Source organism: Oratosquilla oratoria, chromosome 9, assembly GCF_046742065.1.
Source record: "Oratosquilla oratoria isolate Oo_2021 chromosome 9, ASM4674206v1, whole genome shotgun sequence".
Taxonomy (NCBI): domain Eukaryota; kingdom Metazoa; phylum Arthropoda; class Malacostraca; order Stomatopoda; family Squillidae; genus Oratosquilla; species Oratosquilla oratoria.
In genome coordinates, this window is record NC_134785.1 from 80,112,723 (window position 1) to 80,135,755 (window position 23,033).

The 23,033-nt window shown below is 40.3% G+C and overlaps 1 protein-coding gene across 3 annotated transcripts in view; it reads left to right on the forward strand.

The window, feature by feature from the left end:
* The window catches only part of LOC143028641 (uncharacterized), a 40,208-nt gene extending 18,684 nt beyond the window's left edge, over positions 1-21,524 (forward strand). Inside the window, exons 3-8 of one of the 3 annotated variants that reach the window (XM_076191060.1) lie at positions 5,663-6,222; positions 8,832-8,983; positions 12,119-12,362; positions 15,596-15,719; positions 16,888-17,848; positions 18,009-21,524. In XM_076191060.1, coding sequence (XP_076047175.1) covers positions 5,663-6,222; positions 8,832-8,983; positions 12,119-12,362; positions 15,596-15,719; positions 16,888-17,844 — 2,037 coding nt within the window. In that variant the 3' untranslated portion in view covers positions 17,845-17,848; positions 18,009-21,524. Of the gene's footprint in view, positions 1-5,662; positions 6,223-8,831; positions 8,984-12,118; positions 12,363-15,595; positions 15,720-16,887 lie in introns of all 3 variants that reach the window. The other 2 variants (XM_076191059.1, XM_076191061.1) reach the window with 2 other exon arrangements.
* Positions 21,525-23,033: the final 1,509 nt, after the last annotated feature.

The window sequence follows — 23,033 nt, forward strand, 5'->3', positions numbered from 1 at the left end:
CAGTTGTTTTAAGGGGACCGGCTGGTCAAGAATCGATGAAAATTGGGAAAGAAATGAAAAACTGGGAAAAAAATTCTACATCTGCGTATGGCAATCGACAGTCTGTATGTGGAGTATTCAATCAAAATTCGCCTTATTTTCGTAGTTATGGCAAATAAACCCCCTCCTCCCCCCAACTCGACCCCATCTCGGCCCTATGATACGTATTGGTCACTACAATATATATATTATTGCAATAAATAACAATAATTTGTAATGATTGAGTGCTATTCCTAGTGACTTCTGGCAACTCTGTCTCTGTACCAGAGGTTATATATAGACCCCAGAATGGGTAGATGCCTCAGAAAGCGATAAACAGTAGACAAAAATTGAGTGATACGCTCCACTGCAAGCCACCATCAATCCTTTTGTCATTTGACAAGCTGTTATACTATTTTTGAGATGCCATGTCCTCGCAAGCAAACCAAACACCTTCAGGAAGCTAGGAAAAGGCAAGAATTACAAAGTAAGCAAGCTATGACACCCTAATGTAATAACCTGCCTAAAATGCAGGTGGGGACCAGGAGCCATAAGACAGAGGATTATATGACTGGACATCAACATATATGACTGAATATGAATAAATTTTATTCTAAATATCATCAACATTCAAGCCTAAAAAGCTAAATAAGGAAATGCCATGATATTCCTTATTTATATTAGTATGTAGGGGTTCAAAGTTAGTGAAAACTTTGACGGCCCGTATCTCAAAACCTTCAAACTTCTACTCCTCCATAACTTCTTAATCAATTTCAATGAAAATTCACACATAATATGTCTAAATCTGCCTGATTGATGAAATAGAACGTTTTTTTTAATATCTGAAAGGGTTAATTTTTGCCAAAAAATTGTTTTCCCTATTTGAAGGGGGACGGGGTGGGAAAAGATATAAAAATTAAAATTCCACAAACTAATTACTTTAACTAAAATTTCCCTCTATTAGTTTGAAGGTCTGGATAAGGTCCTTCCACCATATTAATTTCATTCATGTAGAGCAATTATTATAGGAGGAGTAGTCATTTCAAAATTATCAATTTTTTTGAAAGGGAGATGGGGGGGCAAAACATGAAAGGGTTGCAGATTAGTTTTTTTGGGGTAGGAAAGATGTATATGGTGTCCTTAACTCCTGGCATAAATTTCTGTGCAACAACCCAATTAATAAAGATTTTCATTTTTTGATCAGCCGGTCCCCTTAAGAAAGTTTAGACAACTTTATGGATGGGGATGACAGGTAGTAATGGATACGGAGCTGCCTAGTGTAGGCCTTATGGTCTTTTGCAGTCTCCTTCATTCTTATGTTCTTATGAACTAACAATTTATATAGCTTGTTAATGAGTGATGGACTTTTGAAGTCAAAAGATTGTGCAATCAGTCCTAGAATCTTGTTTGTTTTCTCAGAGGCTGAAAAACACTGCTTAGATGATTTGAGATTGTTACTGATAATTATGCCAAGATCCTTTTCACTATCCACTTTTGTTAATGAATTTCCAAATAACTTTTAATCATACTGTTATTTTTACCTATGTGTATAAACTTGTATCTAATGTTAAATTTCATTAGCCACTTTTCAGACCATTGCTGTAATTTATCTGAATTTTCTTGAATATCTATCTAATTGATTTCATTGGTCATTTGCCATTCTGCACAGTTTTGTATCATCAGCAAATTTGGAGACAATAGATTTTAATCCATGATCTATATCATTTATATATACTATGAAGTGGCCCAAGAACGGAACCCTGAGGAACTCCACTTGTAACATTTTTCCATCTAGAAGTTTTGCCATTTAAAACAACTCTCTGTTTTCGATCATTCAACCAATTTCTAGTCCAACTTAATAGGCTACCAATTACTCTGCGTGAAGTTAATTTAGTAAGTAGCCTTTCGTGGGGGATGGTATCAAAAGCTTTTGCAAAATCTAAATATATTAAATCTATATTGTTTCTTTTTCATAATTTGAGATGACTGTGTTGTAGAATTTGAGTAAGTTGCACAAGAACGTTTCTGAATCCATGCTGGCTATCATTTATCAAACGGTTACTTTCTAAATGATGTTCGATAGCATCTCTGATGATAGTTTCCATTATTTTTCCTATGATTGAAGTCAAACTTATAGGCCTATAGTTATTTGGTTTCTTTTTGTCATCTTTTGTGAATATGGGAGTAACGTTAGCTATATTCCATTCTCTTGGGACATCTCCGGATATGATAGATTTCTTGAAAATAATTTGTAATGGAGCAATAATCTCATTTTTCATTTCCTCTAAGATGAATCACAATGGCAAAAGCCGACAAGACTGTGAGAATAAACACCTTGTGAGATCGAAACCTTTATTGGTACTACGTTTCGCTTGTTACAGCTTTTTCAAGTACAGACATGACACACACTCTGAGCACATATAAGCCAACGGGGAAGGAACTGGGAGAGGTTATCAGGGAGGGGTGGGTGGTAGGTGGAGGGGGGGAGGAGGGGGACGGGTGGGACTTGGTGGAGACAAAAGAGGACATTTTGGACAGTTTGTTGAAGTGGACTAAGGGGGACATTTCATACATTTATTTAATGCGGGTAACAGATGGATGATAGGAGGGGCGATGTTAAACATGCCTCTGTTCTGCTCAATGGTTTTGAAGCTTTGAATGGTGGCCGCTTCGAGGCATTTTCTCCTCACCCTGTCTGGTTCACTAAACAGAAGTTCTGCGTTATCCCAATCCATCAGGTGGTCGTTGGTGTTCCGGTGGATAACACAGGCGTTGGTGGTGATGTTGTTCCGGGAATCGTAGCGATGCTCCCGGATCCGGGTCTTCAGGTCACGGGAGGTCTCGCCGATGTATAGGTGTTTATCCTCTAAGATTCTTGGATGCCAACCATCAGCCCCTGGTCTTTTATTAGTTTTGAGTTTCTTTATACATCTTTTAATTTTTTCTTTAGTTATATTTACTGTAGTAAGTTTACCCCAGACTTTTCACAGGTTTCAGTTTGGAGTTCACTTTGAGGTGTTTCGTTTATGAATACTGAGCTAGAATAATTTTTTAAAATATCACACATTTCCTCATTTGAATATTCAAGTTGACCAGCAGATAATAGTGGGCCAATGTAATTCCTAATAACATTTTTATCTCTAATGTAACTATAGAATTCTTTGGGATTCTCCTTGGATTTATCAGCAATATTCATTTTGTATTGTGATTTTGTATTATTACATATCTTTAATAGTCATTAAGTGAACCCAAGCACTTGTATTTCTTATAAGTCTGTCTCTTTTTAGCAATACTTTTTTCAGTTTCTTTGTTAAGCCATTTTGGGCGAGCCTGATTTGGAGGGAGTCTGTCCCTAAATGGGATGTAAGTATGAATCATCTTAGTAAGCATATATTGAAATATTTCCCATATCTGATCTGCAGGTCTTTCGCTTAATTTTGCCTCCCAATTTGTAAGCTGAAGCTCCTGACGTAGTCCTATGAACTGAGCTTTACTAAAATCAGGTATTTTAGATACACAAGTATCTGTTCTAAATTGTTTTGGCAATTTGAATCTAACAAAGTTGTGATCACTATTTGCAATAGTTTCACCAACTTCTGCATCGGTTATCATGCTTTCACGGCTAGTGATCAATAGATTGAGTAAGTTTCCATGTCTTGTAGGCTTTTTTACATAATAAACTAAGTAATTGTCACCGAGAAAATATATCAAGCGACTACCTATATGCCCATGTTCAAGGGTCATCCAATTAATGTCAGTAAGATTGAAATCACCCATTATCAGGTCTCAGTTGCAGAAACTAGACAGTTCTTGAAACAACAGTTGTCAGCTAATGATAATGTTTTTGACCCATATATTACACCTACATTTATTTTTTGTCCATTTGTTTGGGTTAATTCTACCCACAAACTATTATATGTATCTTGTTTCACTTTTCTAAAACATAGGCATGGACATTGTCTTTAATGTACAACAGAACACCCCCACCTTCCTTGTAGTTTCTATCCTGATGAAAGTGTATAAATCCCGCAATATTAAATTCAGCTTCAATCTCTTTGCCAATTAACCATGTCTCGGTTATTCCTATCATATCGTGATTTTTGCTTGTGACGTATGCCTGTATTTCATGGAATTTGTTCCTAATGTATACAGTATGAGAAATTTTATCTTGCTAGGAATATATTTTTTAATGAAGGGGTATCAGATTTATTTTTTTGTCATTATGTCTACAAATCTGTGAAAGCTCGCTTCTTCTTTGTTGCGAGCTTTCACAGACGAGGGAGTCATATGAGAAGTACAAAGAAAAGAAAAGAGAAGTCCCACCTTTACCTCAAACCACTCACTCTCTCCATTTCTAATCTTGACAGCTCCTAAAAGCTTTCCTCCTATCCCGTATATCTGCAAAACCTCCCACAGTGCCTTCCTATCTACCCTGTCATAAGCCTTTTCCAGATCCATAAAAGACCAAAAAACATCCTTACCTTTTCCTATAACTTTCTCAATATCTGTCTTATCACAAAAATCTGATCTATGCAACCTCTACCTGTCCTAAATCCACACTGTTCCTCACCAATTACTCCCTCTGTTCCTCTCCTAATCCTCTCAATTAATCATCTTGATTGAGAGGATTAAAAGAGGTACATAAAGAAAAGGATCCAAAATATCTGCTGAATGTGGCAATCTCTCTCTCTCTCTCTCTCTCTCTCTCTCTCTCTCTCTCTCTCTCTCTCTCTCTCTCTCTCTCTCTCTCTCTCTCTCTCTCTCTCTCTCTATTGAAGCAGAAATTTTAAAGGATGATAAAATCATAACATTATTATTCAAGCAGTATACATTGCACACATACAGTAAACATTTATTTTGGAGTAAAATTAGGGCCATCCAGATGACATGACTGTCATAACATATGATAATTGTGACCACTGTTGAGAAAGACAATCAAAAATGCAATATATCTAAGAAGTAACAACTGCAGTAGACTTTTTTACTTTTTTATGTTTCGGGCACCACAAAGAATGTAAGTGCATTGGTGGCATAATTGGAAGTATACTGGTCTTACATTTGCTTAGTTGTGGGTTCAAATCCTGCACTCTTCTCAGATTCCCAGCATTGACTAACCTGCTCCAAATGTATAGGACTAAGGTGATGGCTTTGGCTGCAGTTACATGCTTCCTGATGTATGCTCCTCACCATCTTCAAAGCATCATTATAGTATTATTTTTAGGTATCAGACACACCAGTTATAATAAATTGACAATAGAATAACTAAGGCTAGAAATGACAAAAAAATACTTTACCTACTGTGCATTAGTTATGTATATAATTTTGCTGTGTAAGTAAAAGCAATGTCAATTAAATGTTGAATAGATTCATTGTTGTGGAAATTTAGTCTCATTTCCCTGTTGTATTCATAGGGCTGAATTGCACTGGCTTAGTTATATGCCAATTTGCTTCATGACTTATTGGATGAAAGCCATTCAAATCGGTCATCCATGAGTCTTGGATGTTTTAGAGATACCGTTGATATTTAAATTTACTTTTGTTATTATTATTATTATTATTGATTTATTTCTTTATTTTTTCAATAACTTGGCATAAATGTTTTATATTGGTATTCATTCCATCTTTGTTTTATCAAATTGAACAGGATCAATCAAGACAGTCACTAGGTGCACTGAGCTCTCTATCCTTTTATGGAACATCAGATAGTGAAGAGGAATCTGAGGAGATTGAGAATGCACCAAATAACTCTGATATTCTAGAAACTCCACTTCCTCTAGGAAATGAACAAGTACAAACAAATGAAGAGAGAATGGAAGAGGAAGAGAATCTTGTTGAATCTGATCATGAAATGGCTGAATCAACAGCAAATGGTAATTTGAACAAAGACCTTCCAATGACAACAAATGAAACAACCACAAATGGTCCAGCAGTGGAGCCAGACAATGCTATTCAGACAAACAGTGACACAGAGTCTGTAGGGGAAAACCATCACCCTGTTGAGGAAACAGAGTCATCAGTACCAGAAGTGCTTGGAGAATATCGCTGTATGGTTGACATTACAAGTGAAACAGAAGACTCAGAATCAGATTCTGAATCAGACTCTGCATCCTCATCATCATCCTCATCCAGATCTTCATCCTCGTCAGATCAAAGCAGTTCTGATGAATCCTCACATGATTCAGCTACTGAAGGTGGAAAGGAAAGGTAGATTTGACTCCCTTAATTTTACAGGACTGTTTTTATTAAACCATTTTTGTACATATATGATTTAGGAATTTTTATGTATGTGCATTTGTTTCATTTATCTTACCTAATTCTTACATTAAATCACTGTCAAAGGTTTCATGGAGATGAATGAAGTAGTCTCATGGTAACTAGGATAAATGAGAAACTGATACCTGATTCAGAAGGTTTAAATGGACTGGCTAGTGAGGTTGTTTAATTTGTGTCTAAGGGAGGGTAAAGTACCAGAGGACTGGAGTGCATGTATAGTTCCACTTTACAAAGGAAAAGGGGACATGTGAATGTAGTAGTTTCAGAGGGATCAGATGAGTGTAGTCGGGAAAGCTTATGGGAGGGTTTTAATTGAGAGGAATAGGAGAGGAACAGAGGGAGTAATTGGTGAGGAACTGTGGTTTCTTCCTGTGTGGGTAGGGAAAGGTTGGGGTTGTGTGCATCAGATTTTTGTGGTGAGTCAGATATGTGAGAAAGCTTGAGCAAAATTTAAAGATTTTTGGGGGGCCTTTTTGGATTTGGAGATTGCTTATGACAGGCTAGACAGAAAGACACTGTGGGAGGTTTTGTAGATATATGGGATTGAGGGAAAGCTGTTAAGGGCAGTCAGGAATTTTTAAGAATAGTAGAGCCTGTGTTAGAATTGGAAATGGAAAGAGTGAGTGGTATGAGGTAAAAGTGGGACTGCGTCAGGGATGTGCCACATTACCATGGCTGTTCAATGTGTACATGGATGGAGTGGTGCTGGAGGTAATGGCGAGGGTAATGGGCAGGGCACTGGAGATGGTTAAAGAAAATGGAGAAAAGTGGGAGGTGAGCCAGTTGTTTGCAGATGACACTATGATTGTGGTAGGGTCAGAGGAGAGATAAGGGAGTTAGTGATGGAGTTTGGGAGGATATGTAGTTGGAGAAAGTTGAAGGTAAATGTTGGTAAAAGTAAGGTGATGAGATAGAGTGAATTTGAGGAGATCACTGAAGATGATATGGATGGATGGGGTGAATGGGGCTTTGAGGAAGAGGGGAATGTCTTTTAAGCAAGGAAGGGAGAAGGCAGGAGATAGGGCTGAGTAGAGAATGGCTGTGTATAGATGATACTCGGATGCAAGGAAGGGATGGTGTGGGGGATGAGGGTTATAGAGTGGTTACATATGAATGACATTTTGATGTAGCTTGAAGAGGTTTCTCCCCGTTTTCTTTTTTCTGCATGAAGGGATAAAGAAGAGGCATCCCATGTTAAGTGAAGAGGCCTTGCCGTGGATGTGCTGTGTTTTGTATTGCTTCTGACCCAGGGTAGTGGGTGGGATACAGGGTTGACCCATCATCCACAAGGAACTAAGATTAGAGGGAGGAAAGGGTGGTGGGTGGGAGTAGGTACTTGCTTTTTGACTTGGCTCCCTCCCATGTAAGGGGGAAAAAGCCCTTGGCATGTAGATAGACACCAAATGTGAATGAGAAAAAATAAGCAGATAGAGAGCAGGGGCACCCAAATGCCATTTTCTTCTTATTTACACACTGTACACTGTATCTGTATAACAAAAGGCTTTTTCTTGTCATATAAGGTGGGAGCCAGTCGAGGAGTGGACCCACTCCTGTCCATCACCCATTGGTTTCCCTTAGCTTAGCTCATTGTGAGTGAAGAGTCATCCCTCTTCCCCAGCCACTGCCAGAGTCAAAAGCAATGTAGTAAAAAATAGTGGATCCATAGCAGGGCCCCACCACTTTATTTACATAGTGACCTTCCCGCCTCATTCCCTCGTGCAAAAATAGAGAAGATGAGAAATCCTTTTGGGCCGTGTCATTTTGTGCTCCTTTCATAATCATTCTCCACTCACACCTATCTCTTCCCTTCTCTCTTCCATGCATATACATACATACATACATACTAATGACTTTTCCCCCCCCAACAAGGGAGGTAGCCAAAGTCAAAGGCATAAATCCACCCCAACCCATATCATTCCCATCATACTCCACTCCCATTCACAATCCCTCCCTCTTTTCTTGGGTTCTCCTGGATGACGGGTCATCCCTGCATCTCACCCACTGCCCTGGGTCAGAAGCAATAGCAGGACACAGCACATCCACAGCAAGGCTGCTTTGTACATACATATATACCAAAAAACAGTACCCTCTTCTACATGGGATCTATCTATCTATAGGACTTTTTCCCTATATAAGGAAGGTAGCCAAGTGAAAAAGGATGTAACCATTCTCACCCATTCCACACCTAATCCACCACACTTTCCTCCCTCTCATCTTAACTCCTCTTGGATGAAGGGTCATCCCTGCCTCCTGCCCACTGTTCTGGGTTTGAAGCAATGCAGCAATACACTACATCCACAGAAAGGTCACTTCACTTAGTTGGTGGCCCCCCTCTCCTTCCCCTCATTAGATGGCTGAGTCAAAATATACACCCACCCTACACGTATCCAAAATTCCTTCATCACCCCTCATGGATGACTGGTTATTTCTGTCGCTGTCTTCATAATCTAGTGTAATATATATATATATATATATATATATATATATATATATATATATTTTTTTTTTCTTGTGCCAATTTTTATATCCTTATTTTATAGAAAAGAAAACACATTTAAAAAAGCTGGCCCTCCTCGCACAAAAGGAGAGATGTTGCCTCAAGATTTACCACCTATAGAAGACTTGCAAATTTCCGTTGAAGAGGATAAAGCCAAACCCATAGGAACTGTCAGGAATGTTGTGGAACACCAAGGTTTGTAGAAACTACTACCATTGAATATACATTCAGCACTGAATACATCTTTTTGTTCATCTGTTTTCAACTTCACACAGGGACCAACAACTGGTACCTGTTCATGGTGGTTCCTTGAGAGGGTTACCAGAATCATCTCCCTGCCACTTATCTTCAAATTCCACTAATACTTTGAAAGCCACTGGGAGGTGCATCCTCATGGGGATGGCACTCTTTGTACTTGAACAGTCTTTCCTCCACCATTTCATATGGTGTGTGGAACAAGAAGGACAGGAGGAAATAGAAGGAAGGGTAGTGAATGGTGGGATGAGGAAACAAAGAAGGTTGTAGAAGAGAAGAAGCGAGCTTTCACAGATTGGTTACAAAGTAGGAGGAGAAAGTCATATGAGAGTTACAAAGAAAAGAAAAGAGAAGTAAAGCACAAGGTAAAGGAGGCAAAGAGGAGAGCAGATGTGAAATGGGGTAACAGTATGACAGAAATTTTTTGAAAAATAATAAAAAGATGTTTTGGAAAGAAATTAAGAGAGGAAGAGGAGGCGAATCAAGTTGAGAAGAAAAGGTAAAAGGTGCAGATGGAGAGATGATGATGGAAGAGAAGGCAGTAAGGGGAAGATGGGCAGAATATTTTAGGGAGTTTCTAAATGTGAAGGAGGATAGGGAGGGAAAGATAGCTGCAGTGGGAAATGCTAAGAAAATGACCATGATGAGTGAGGAAAATGGAGGAGAAATAAGGAAGGATGAAGTGAAAGCAGTTGTTAAGATGATGAAAGCAGGTAAGGCATCTGGTCTGGATGGATACCATGCAGAATGTCTGAAAAAAAGGAGGTACAGTGATGGTGGACTGGCTGGTGAGGTTATTTAATGTTTGCTGGAGAGAGGATAGAATGCCAGAGGACTAGAGGAGTGCCTGTATAGTTCCACTTTACAAGGGATAAGGGGACAAATGTGAATGTAGTAGTTTCAGAGGGATTAGTATGTTAATTGTAGTTGGGAAGGCGTATGGGAGGATCTTGATTGAGAGGGTTAGTAGAGGAACTGAGGGAGTAATTGGTGAGGAACAGTGTGGATTTAGGACGGGTAGAGGTTGTGTAGATCAGATTTTTGTGGTAAGACAGATATGTGAGAAAGCTGTAGGAAAGGGGAAGGATGTTTTTTGGGCTTTTATGGATCTGGAAAAGGCTTATGATAGGGTAGACAGGAAGGCACTGTGGGAGGTTTTGGGGATATACGGGATAGGAGGAAAGCTTCTAGGAGCTGTCAAGAGTTTTGATGAGAGTAGCAGAGCATGTGTCAGGATTAGAAATGGAGAGAGTGAGTGGTTCGAGGTAAAGGTGGGACTTCGTCAAGGATGCGTTATGTCACCCTGGCTGTTCAACTTGTACACGGATGGGGTAGTGCAAGAGGTAAATGCAAGGGTGGTGGGTCAGGGATTGGAGATGGTTAAAGAAAATGGAGAAAAGTGGGAGGTGAGCCAGCTGTTGTTTGCTGACGACACTGCGCTTGTGGCAGGATCGGAGGAGGGATTGAGGAAGTTGGTGACAGAGTTTGGAAGAGTGTGTGGAAGAAGAAAGCTAAAGATAAATGTGGGTAAAAGTAAGGTGATGAGATGTTCAAGGGGTGAAAGCAGCAGCAGACTGGAAGTGACTATTAACCACTTCGCTACGGGCCAAAATCTCGCGGGCAGTATTAGCTGCCAGACGTACGATGTTTCGTCATAATACTCGCATCATGAAAAATAGTCACCGCTTATATCGATCGTTCTCTCTTTCACCCGTGAATTTTGATAACCATAGAAAATGTGATGAAGATAGTTTAGAGAGTATGTCATGCAGGGGCAACTACAATAAATATAATCAAGACGCCGATATGGCAGCCTCGCATATCCACTTGCTCCTCATGCCGCCTACGTAGGCAGCATCGTATGGAAGGGGTCAAGGGAGAGCGACTGGAGTAAGTGGATAGTTTTAGATACATGGGTACAAATGTGACAGGAAAAGGTGGAGTGGAGGTGGAGGTAGAATGTAGATTGAAAGAAGCAAGTAAATGCCTTGGTGGATTAAAAAGTGTAATGAGGAATAGACATTTCGGAATGGATGCTAAGAGGAGACTGTATGAAGGAGTGATTGTGCCAACAGAACTGTATGAGGCAGAAACATGGAACATAAGAGAGGAAGAGAGAAGGAGTTTGAATGTGTTTGAGATGAGGTGTCCGAGAAGTATGATGGGGGTTACTAGGCTAGATAGAGTGAGAAATGTGGAGGTGAGGAGGAGAACAGGGGTGGAAAGGGAGTTGGGAGATAGGGTTGATGAAAGTATTAGGATGGTTTGGACACATGGAAAGAATGAGTGAAGAAAGACTAGTAAAAGAGGTATGGAAGGCAGATGTGGAGGGAGTGAACATGAGGGGATGTCCTAGGATGAGATGGATGGATGGGGTGAAGGGAGGGCTTTGGGGAAGAGGGGAATGTCTGTTGAGGAAGGACGGGAGAGGACAGAAGACAGGGGTGAATGGAGAATGGTTGTATATGGATGATGTTGTGATGCATGAGGTGGAATGGGTGGGGGGATGGGGGGTGAGGTAGTATGTGTCAGAAAAATTTGACGCAACCCGAAGGGATTTCTCCCCATCTCCTTTTATGCATGGGGGGGACGGAGAGGGGGGTCACCGATTTAATGAAGCGGCCTTGCTGTGGATGTGCTGTGACTTGCAACACTGCCTCTGACCCAGGGCAGTGGAGAATTTGCAGGGATGACCTGTCATCCAGGAGGTGCTAAGATGGGAGGGAGGGTGGAGGGGTGTTGAGTGTATTTAGGGATGGAATGGGTGGAAATGATTTTATGCCTTTTTCTTTTTGGCTACCTCCCTTATATGTATTTCATATGTTAAAGAGAATGGAGAACCAGTGACTGCTACTGTACCCATCTTCTCTTCATAATATCCAATGACATATAAACAGACCCACAGTCTAGTATTTCTTCAAAAGAAAAAGAAAAAATCTCTTTCACATGTGTCATTCACTGGATCTACATGTATATATCAATTTATTTTTAGATTAGTAATACCACTTACTGTATCATGTGACTGCCAAGACTGCCACTGCTTTGAAGTGATAAAGAATCTTTTCAATCTTTCAGTGGTGGTGCAGGCTCTGCCAGGGATTCCAGCCATTGACTTGGATTCCGTCCTCTTTCTGGATTGTGGCCAACGGGTCTTAGGACAGGTGTTTGATGTCTTTGGTCCAGTGCATGAGCCTCTCTATGTTGTGCGCTTCAACTCTGATGACCACATCAAAGAAAGGAACATTGACATTGGGGCCTCTGTTTACTATGCACCATCAACCGAGCATACTAAATTTGTCATCATGTCAGAAATTACTAAGTAAGTGTACAACACATTCTTGGAGAAATTTTAATTTTTTTCCTAAAAGAAATGGGATATATATTAATATATAAGTATCATAAGGTATTGCCAGTAACTGTATGTAACATATTTGAAAATTCTTACCAATATTTCAAACCTTTATTTTTGGTATTGGAGGATTTTGGGGAGGAATTGGGCAAATGATGATATTTCTGCTAATATTAAAATTATGTAAGTTGTGTAGATCAGATTTTTGTGGTAAGGCAGATATGTGAGAAAGCTATAGGAAAGGGGAAGGATGTTTTTTGGGCTTTTCTGGATCTGGAAAAGGCTTATGACAGGGTAGACAGGAAGGCACTGTGGGAGGTTTTGCGGATATACAGGATAGGAGGAAAGCTTCTAGGAGCTGTCAAGAGTTTTTACGAGAATAGTAGAGCATGTGTCAGGATTAGAAATGGAGAGAGTGAGTGGTTCGAGGTAAAGGTGGGACTTCGTCAGGGATGCGTTATGTCGCCCTGGCTGTTCAACTTGTACATGGATGGGGTGGTGTGAGAGGTAAAAGCAAGACTGGTGGGTCAGGGATTGGAGATGGTTAAAGAAAATGGAGAAAAGTGGGAAGTGAGCCAGCTGTTGTTTGCGGATGACACTGCGCTTGTGGCAGGATCGGAGGAGGGATTGAGGAAGTTGGTGACAGAGTTTGGGAGAGTGTGTGATAGAAGAAAGCTAAAGATAAATGTGGGTAAAAGTAAGGTGATGAGATATACAAGGGGTGAAAGTGGCAGCAGACTGGATGTGAGCATTAAGGGAGAGCGACTGGAGGAAGTGGATAGTTTTAGATACTTGGGTGCAAATGTGGCAGGAAAAGGTGGAGGTAGAATGTAGATTGAGAGAAGCGAGTAAATGCCTTGGTAGATTAAAAAGTGTAATGAGGAATAGACATTTCGGAATGGATGCTAAGAGGAGGCTATATGAAGGAGTGATTGTGCCAACAGCACTGTATGGGGCAGAAACATGGAACTTATATAAGAGAGGAAGAGAGAAGGAGTTTGAATGTGTTTGAGATAAGGTGTCTGAGAAGTATGGGGGTTACTAGGCTAGATAGAGTGAGAAATGAGGAGGTGAGGAGGAGAATAGGGGTGGAAAGGGAGTTGGGAGATAGGGTTGATGAAAGAGTATTAGGATGGTTTGGACACATGGAAAGAATGAGTGAAGAAAGACTAGTAAAAGAGGTATGGAAGGCAGATGTGGAGGGAGTGGGGGGATGGGGGGTGAGGTAATATATGTGAGCAAAATTTGACACAGCCCGAAGGGATTTCTCCCTGTCTTCTCCTTTTATGCATGGGGGGACGGAGAGAGGGGTCACCGATTTAATGAAGTGGCCTTGCTGTGGATGTGCTGTGACTTGCGACACTGCCTCTGACCCAGGGCAGTGGAGAATTTGCAGGGATGACCCATCATCCAGGAGGTGCTAAGATGGGAGGGAGGATGGAGGGGAGTGGAGTGTATTTAGAGATGGAATGGGTGGGAATGGTTTTATGTCTTTTTCTTTTTGGCTACCTCCCTTATAAGGAGGAAAAACCCTTGGTATATGTATGTATGCAGAAAAGGTTTATAACAGGGTAGACAGGAAGGCAGTGGGGGAGGTTTTGCAGGTATATGGGATTGAGGGAAAGCTGTTAAGGGCAGTCAAGAGTTTCTATGAGGGTAGTAGAGCCTGTGTTAGAATTAGACATGGAGAGATCAAGTGGTTTGAGGTAAAGGTGGGACTGCATCAGGGATGTGTCATGTCGCCATGGCTGTTCAATTTGGACATGGATGGGATGATGCAGGAGGTAAAGGTGTGGGTAATGGGCAGGGGATTGGAAATGGTTCAAGAAAATGGAGAAAAATGGGAGGTGAGTCAGTTGTTGTTTGCTGATTACACTGTGTTCATGGCATGGTCAGAGGGGGGATTAAAGGAGTGATGGGATTTGGGAACATATTTGGTAGGAAAGTTGAAGGTAAATGTGGGTAAAAATAAGGTGATCAGATGTACAAGGGGAGAGGATGGCAACAAGTTGGAAGTAAATCTTAAAGGTGAGAGGGTGGAAGAAGTGGATAGCTCTAGGTATTTGGGGTAGCGTGTGACAGGAAAGGAGGGGGAGTGGAGGTGGAGCTAAATTGTAGCTTAAGAGAAGCAAGTAATTGCCTTGGGGAACTAAAAAGTGTAATGAGAAATAGGCATTTGGTAATTGATGCAAAGAGGAAATTATATGAAGAGATGATTGTGCTGACAGCACTGTATGGTGCAGAGACTTGGAATTTGATAGAAGCAGAGAAGGAAAGTTCAAATGTATTTGAAATGAAATGTCTGAGAAGTATGGTAAGGATTACAAGGTTGGATAGAGTGTGAAACAAGGTGAGAAGGAGAACTGGGGTGGAAAAGGAGTTGGTAGATAGGGCTGATGTAAGAGTACTAGGATGGTTTGGACACATGGAAAAAATGAGTGAAGAAATATTAGTTAAAGATATATGGAAGGCAGAGGTGGAGGGAGTGAACTTGAGGGTATGAAGGAGGGTGAGATGGATGTTTGGGGTGAAAGGGGTGTTGAGCAAAGAAGGGAGAAGATAGGAGATAGAGGTGAGTGGAAAATGGAAGGAATGGGGATTGGGGAGTGGTTATGTGTGAATGATATCTTGGTGCAGCCCAAAGGGATTTCTTCCCAACTTCTCTTTTTATGCTTGATTAAGTGAAGCAGCCTTGCTATGGATGTACTGTGTCTTGTTGCATTGCTTCTGATCCAGGGCAGTGGGCAGGATACTGGGATGACCTATCATCCATGAGGAGCTAAGATGAGAGGGAAGAAAGGGTGGTGGAGGGGAGTGGAATGGGTGGGGATGAAATGTGTAGGAGTGGTTATATTCCTTTTGACTTGGCCACCTCCCTGGTAAGGGAGAAATGTATATTCAATATTAGCCCAAATATAATAATTTATAAACACTCTTCATCCCCAAAATCCACCTGATCTTCTCCAAATATTTTCTTTGTTTCCCTCCTAATCCTCTCAGCATATGCCCATAAACTTTTCCAACCACACTCAACCCACTGATTCCTCTAAAACTACATTCATTTTTGTCCCCCATTTTCTTGTATAGTGGAACTACATATATACTTCTCCAATCCACTGGTACATTTCCAATGGATTGGAGGAGTGCATGTATAGTTTCATTTTTCATGCCTTTTGTAATATGGGTTGTGTTTTTCCCTCTAGGGTGCGAGGAAGTGATGCTTCTTGGGAACACAACAATGAGCCTCCACGATGTTACCTGGACTATTCAGATGATGAGGAAGAGCGCATCAGTAAAAATAAGAATAAGAAATCATCAGAAACAATGGTAGGTTTTGGTCAGACAGGTATGAAGCTATTTTCACATTTCATCTTTTCTTGAACAGAGTATGAGGAGTATTTTTATAAATCAATTAGCCATTCGTAGTCCACTGCTTGATATTGGCATCCCTTGAATACATCCTTGGGTTGCATGACTGTGCCAACTTCTGTTGTGTCACTTACAAATTTCTTTATCTCATGTTGCCATGTTTTGTCTGGTGTCTCTTCCATGCTTCCCATCTGATGGTGTAAACCCCAAGACACATTCTGTTAAAAAGATCATAGAGACAGACATCCATAACAGAGACAAGAAATGGTAAACAAACTTTATAACAAAGTGAAGAGTATCCCAAAAACAATCAACTATTTGGGATCAGAAGATTGTACAATGAAGTCCCCCCAAGGAGAATTACTTTCACCTGCACTATTCAGCCTTTTCACAGTTGATCTCCCCCACACCAGACTCAGAATATAATATCAGACCATTCATGTATGACTTAATGATGATATCCCAGCACAGCAAATACAGAACAGCTGCTAAAAACACCCAAACATGCTGAGGCAAACTAGATCAGTAGTTAAGACAAAATAGAATGGAGGCCTCCCCTCAAAAACCTTCAATGACATTGCTCACCCCAGACTACCATGAAGCAAAGAAACATCCAATAGTGAAATTGAATGGTCAATTCCTTTCCTTGGACAAGAGCTCTAAAATCATGAGCTATACTCTTGAGGGTAATGTCCTTCGGCCCACATATCAAGAACCTAACAGTGAATATCAAGAAGTAAATAAATTAACCAAGATTGATAGCAAGCACAGGATTTGGTCAGTAGAAGTAAACTCTAATCACAGTCTATAAACAGTTCATAAGTACTTCATTTAATTACAACTTGCCTGCAGTCGAGAAAAAACATAGACACCTTACAAACTATATAAAACATGAAGAATGATAACAAGATACACCTTGACCACCCCAATAAAACATCTGCACTCTGAAACCTAAACCCTATGACCAACTACATACAAGCACAGCCAGCTGAATGCTTAGCAGGAATATCCCATTTATTGTGTGTATCGTTTTATACTTTATTCTGATATCTCCCAATATTTCAGTCAACTTAGGAATAATTCTTGCATGTATAAGGTTAATTAAAGATCTGATAATCTGTTGCAGGAAAATCATGCACCCAACGAATTCATCCCCCATCAGAAGCGAGGACGAGGTGATGGTGGCATTGTAAGGACATCCATCAGGGGCGGTATGAGGAACGGTGCGAGATCCCACAGCTGGGGAACCCCAAGGCCCCAGGGAGCAAGACCTCCCTGGGGGGCTTCTCCTTCTCCACAACCTATGGGAGGGATGATGAGGGGACCACCCCGAGGTCCATGTGGCATGCCCCCAGGAGGAGGTGGTCCTTTCAACAGTGGAGGGGCTGGTTTCCCACGTGGTGGGCCCCCTCAAATGCCCATGCAGCGGCCCCCTAACAGTGGATTCAGCCAGGAATGTTGGAACTTTGGACGCCCCCCACCACCACATCTTCAGGAGTCTTCAGGACCTCCGCCAGTGACACCTAATGGATTTGGGGGTCCTCCTCCACCCCTAGGTTCACCTTGTCCTATACCCCCTCCTCCCCCTCCTCCAGTCACAGGCACTCCTTCAGTAGTTGCTACACCTCCTCCTCCTCTCCCCCCTCCACCTCCCCCACCAGGTACAGTGAACCTACCTCCAGGACCTCCTCCACATATACAGAGGCCTTGGGGGGAACCACCACCTTTCTGCAATACCCCACAGTTTGGAGGTCCACCCCAGTTTGGAAGTCCCTATAGTGCTCCAGATTTCAGTGTGCCTCCACACATGAGGGGTTCAAGCTCAGGTCCTTTTGGAACTCGACCTCTAAGTGGAGAACCCTACCAAGGACCAAATGTGCCACATTACAGTGAACAGAATAATTGCCCACCAGGAGATGAGAGCCCCTGGCCACCTCCACCAGGCACTCAAGGCCCACCCCCACCAGGCACCCAAGGACCTCCCCCACCTTTCTTTCAGTTAAATGCCTCACAGTCATCCTCAGTAGAAACATCAAACCAAGCTCCTGTGTATGATCCTTCGCAGTTACCACCACCCTTCTAGCCCAGTGAGAAATTTCAAACTTCATGATGCATCTATGCTTCCCAATATAAAGGATATGAATGTTAATATGAATATGAACATATTTTTAGTTTTCAAATTACTTTTTTCATTCCTTATTTCATTTTCAGTTTAAAGGAAGGTTTATCATGTTATTCTTTATTCAGGTATGGGACCAATGATGGGTACCTGGCTGTGATGGTTTGTGTGATGGACATAAATGTATGATACCCCTGACACCCATTTTCATATACCATCAACAACTTCATCTCCACCTGGAGGTGTAACCCTGAGGGCCTGGCACTTGATGACTGGATCTGGCCCAAAATCTGTATCTGTCAACTTAAACAATTTTCCTTCCACCTTTTCACATAAGAACAACTGACAGCCTGTAACTGCTACCTTCCTCTTTTTACTGTCCAGTGACAGAAACAGACCTACACTGGTGTAATGCAGACAACTCCAGTATTTCTTACCAAATAGATGTGAGGGGGTTTTAGGAATTTTGATGGGTGCTGTGAGGCTGAAGGTGTCTGTCAACTCAGTGAATCTTGAGGCAAAGGTATTTATCATTTACTCAGGTACCATCACAATTTAATCAGCTTAAGGACTTGACTGGAGAAAAAGGTGATAGATATTTTACTTATCAAATGTTATGGTTGTCATATCCCACAAGTTTTGAAATGTGAAATGTTTATAGATGACACTGCTCTGAGGAGAGACAAACAATTTGTGACTGAGTTTGGAAGGGTGTGTTAAAGGAGGTTGGTGAGATTAAATGAAAAAGTAAAATGATTGAATGTACAAAGAATGATGATACCAGCTTGTTGAAAGTGAGGATGAAGGATATGAAGCTGAAGGAGATATTTGGGATCACATAAGGGAATGTACAGAGTGGATGTAGAAGTGAATTATAGAGAGCAGGGATGGAGGAGCTGTTGGATAGGATAGATAAAAAACTGTTGAGGTGGTTTGGGCATTTCAAATGAATGAGCATAATCTAGATAAAGTGAGCTTGAGAGGAAGATCAAGAATGGGTGGGGTAAAGGGGGCCTTGGATGCTTGAAAAATGTTTCTCAAGCAGGGAAGAGAGAGTGTAAAAGATAGGAATAAATTAAGGAAGATTTTGAAAGGATGAAAATAGGACCCAGCCTAAAAGGATGTTCTTATCTGCTCTGAATTATTTTGAGTGGATGAGGAGGGAGGGACTGCCATATAATGAAACAGGGTTTACTTCTTACTGTGGAAGTGGTGTACAAGCACATCTGTATTGCCCTCAACTCAAGTGATCTGGTGGACAACGAGGAAGACTTCATTCATGAAGTGCTTGGTTGAGAGGGACGTTCAATAAGTGTTAATGCATATGTAGTGCATGTTGTGACTCAACTTGGCCACTTGGGCAAAGGGGATATACATAAATGTGTAAGAACATTTTAATGATGATAATAATTGCCCTCCCATAAATCTCTCTGAAAAGAAGCAGTGGACTGTTTTCTCTTGATATAGCATGGGTCTGCCTCTGTCAGTGGCTGGTAGGAGGAGGAGGAAGGGAATGGAGTAGCTGTGAGTAATCAGTTCTAATGTGAAAAATTAGAGTTGATGGAAGGCTTAGGCCCAATCTGGAGGCTGAGTAGGCTACACCCAGTGGGGTTGAACACACAGATTGAAGGGAAGAAGTTGAAGGGATTTGGAGACAGGTAGTAGGAAATATCTGATATTATATGTACTGTGGGGTCACCGACTCATTCAGGACCAGTAGGTTGTCAGATTTGCTCTCATTATAATCTATGGAATATTGTGCATTTCATGAGATTATTATTATTATTATTATTTATTAATTTTTTTTTTTTCAGTATTGTATCCGCAATATTTGTTTTGTAAGGCTCCATCTTGTTCAACAGAATTTATTGTTGCAGATCACTATTGAAAGATTTGTATTTATTGGTGTCTAATAAAAAAAATGTGATATTCACAATTGATTCATTAATTAATTCTTTAAATGTAGCAGTTTCTGCTGAGTCTTTCCATTTAGTACGTCTTTGACATGTGTACCTAATAAACTACTTTTTCCACTTCAAAGCCTTTGAGACATGACAGTTTATTCACTTTGGTTTGGAAAAGCCCCTTGACAAAGCTACTTATTAACTGCACGACACAATCTATGAATCTGTCTCTCCAAGTTTCTCGTATGGGAAGAGTCAGATTAACAGTAACATTAGATATATGTATATATATATTTTATTTATATTATTTTTTATTATTATTTTTTTTTTTAAGGCAAGAGTTTGGCAATGCAAGATGAGATGTCTTCCGCAAAGTCTCAAGAACCTTCACATTACAAAGTGAAACAATCATAAAATTATATGATAATTGCATTTTACTTTTAGGTGTGGGATTCAAACTAATAGATTATTCATAGCCAATACACAGGCAAACCAACTGTAGCTTCGTGTGTATGTGTATATATATATTTGTGAAAGAAGGGAGCAGGTTCTCGGTAATACACATGGAGTTAAAAATGACAGCATTGTTGTAGTTATTCATTTTTTTCCTCATATTCTCAATTTTCCTGATTAGAGATTTGCCATTAACTGGGTGAACTGAAACTAGATCACTGTATTCTTCCATTTCTTTTCATTATTTGAGCTCAACATTTTGTCTTAATGAAGACATTTTCAAGAGTAAACTGAAATAACAAAAATTACATAATTACAGTAAAGGTGACAAAATTACAAAAGTTACATAAATACAGTAATGGTGACAATTGTGTACAAGAACGATATCACCATTGGGTGTCCTCTTTGCTGAAGCCTTCATGTCTGCTGTAGAAAGATCAGTCTTCCAGGAAGGAGAGCTAAAACCATCTATCTACTGTAGATACATAGATGACATCTTTGTCAGCACCCATTCTGCTGGTTTATTAGAGAATTTATGTTGCTGCCTTCAGGAAATTTCAGGCCTAACTTTCACCACAGAAATGAATAGTAATGGTCTATTCCCCTTCCTGGACGTGCTGGTCGATTCTACATCTGACAACTTTATTACTAGTGTATATCGAAAACCCACCAACATAGATAAATGCATGAATGGCAAGAGTGAGTGCACTGACAACTACAAGAAAGGTGTCATAAGAGTCTATGTAAAGAGAGCCATATTGGTGTGTTCCTTGTGGCAAATTCCTGGTGGCGATATGTGCGGCTTCCACAGTTCATAATAACCTCAATGTCATTTACCGCATTCCATGCAGCGGCTGTCCTTCATCATACTTCGGCAAATCAGGTCGAGGGATCAAGAAACGGTTGAATGAACACAAAAACGACCTCAGGGCACATAGAACATCCAACTCCCTGGTTCGTCATCTAGACAAATGCAGAAACCTACCTGACTGGAGCTGCGTGGAAATTCTACATGAGGGACTTGAAAAGAAAATGAGAAAAACTGTAGGAAGCCGCACATATTGCCACCAGGGAAAATAACAATGACAGATACGGATTTAAATGCCTGTCAAAAACAGCAAGTGTCTTGATTATTAAATCATTAGCCGAAGAGAAGACCTGACACATCTGCTCACAGCTGCCCGGGTTCCCCCTCGCTGCGAGTATAAGACTTGTGGTCCTTTGTAATGCAACATGTCCTCTGAAGAAGACCAAGTTGGTCGAAATGTTAGGGCAATAAACTCTATTCCCAACACATCTTCGTTTGTCCTTCCCCACCCATTTCTCTCTCATATATATATATATATATATATATATATATATGTGTGTGTGTGTCTAAACAGAAATGTAGTGGCACATTTGTAGATAACACGAAACCCACAGTCTGAGAAAAACTTCGAATGAAAGATTCTACATTTTGGCTACCAACTGTAGCCCTCTTCAGGAAAGTACTGGAAGAGGGCTACAGTTGGTAGCGGAAATAAAGAATCTTTCAAATTTTATTTTCTCCAACTGTGGGTTTCTTGTGTGATTATTTCTCTCTTGATAGTGTAGTTGGTAAATTACAGCACTTGTCATGTGATTGCTGAGGTTCGAGTCCTTAGCAGTACCGCATTTCAATTTCTGCATGTCTGCTTCAATTGGGTCTACCGATGTTGATGGCTTAGAATTAAAGTGCATTGTGGTTTTTTAATGTGTATATATATATATATATATATATATATATATATATTGTGATTGAAACATCATATCTAAGGTACTTCCGAGATAGTATTGCCATTCCTCTTCATCAGCTACATACATTTTTATGAGAAAACTAAAATAATGAGCTTTTGACACTAAACATTCTCCAAAGCCTATGGTAAAGTCATTATTGCAGACATTCGGACTGCCGGAAGGTTGAGATCCGGGCGGTTGAAAAAAAAAAAAAAAAAAAATGAACAATTGTCGCCCGGTGCAGTTTAATTGGGGTCAAAATACCAAAAACTATTTGTATTGGAAAGCTCGTCAGTTATTACGGATTTCTGTAATATGAAATGGGTAGTAGTTATTATTATATCTATGTAAGCAATTTTTTGTACACCAGTGGTTCCCAAACTGTCTTACCTGACGCCCCCTTTTAGCTTCCAGTAGACCAGCACGCCCCCACTCCCTCTTTTGTTCATGTGAAAAGATTCTTGCATTTATTTCTTAGCATTGTTCAGGAAAACAGATTTCGGTTTGCATTAAATTTCAATAATGAAAGCCAAACAAATAATAGTATATTCCAGAGACATTTTTATAAGTAACTAAAAACGAAACATTTGGTTCAAAGGGAGCGAAAAAATTGAACATTAGCAAATTGGCAAAATTGACTTGCAATTTTAATTAAGAATAGATAATGTGAAAACATGGCATATAATATTTGGAAAGACTGGTGAGACTAAGGCACAATTTATGAACTAATTTAGTGAGATGGATGCTGCTGCTTCTTCCTCACAAGATTAGAAATTCTAGGATTGAAGTATTGGAAGTTTGTGACGAGTCCCTCAGTGGCGTCAGTGTGGTTGGTATCAATGACCTGTCCAAAACGTGTAAGGAGAACTAGCTTATTAGAAAACGGGTTGGAGTGACTGCTATAATTATACTTTGCATGCATGTAATGGCAGATATTTGTTCTTTGAATTATTTTATTATTCTAATTAAACATATTTTTGAGCAGATGACTTCAAGCCTCCCTAGGGGGGCACGCCCCCTAGTTTGGGAACCACTGTTCTA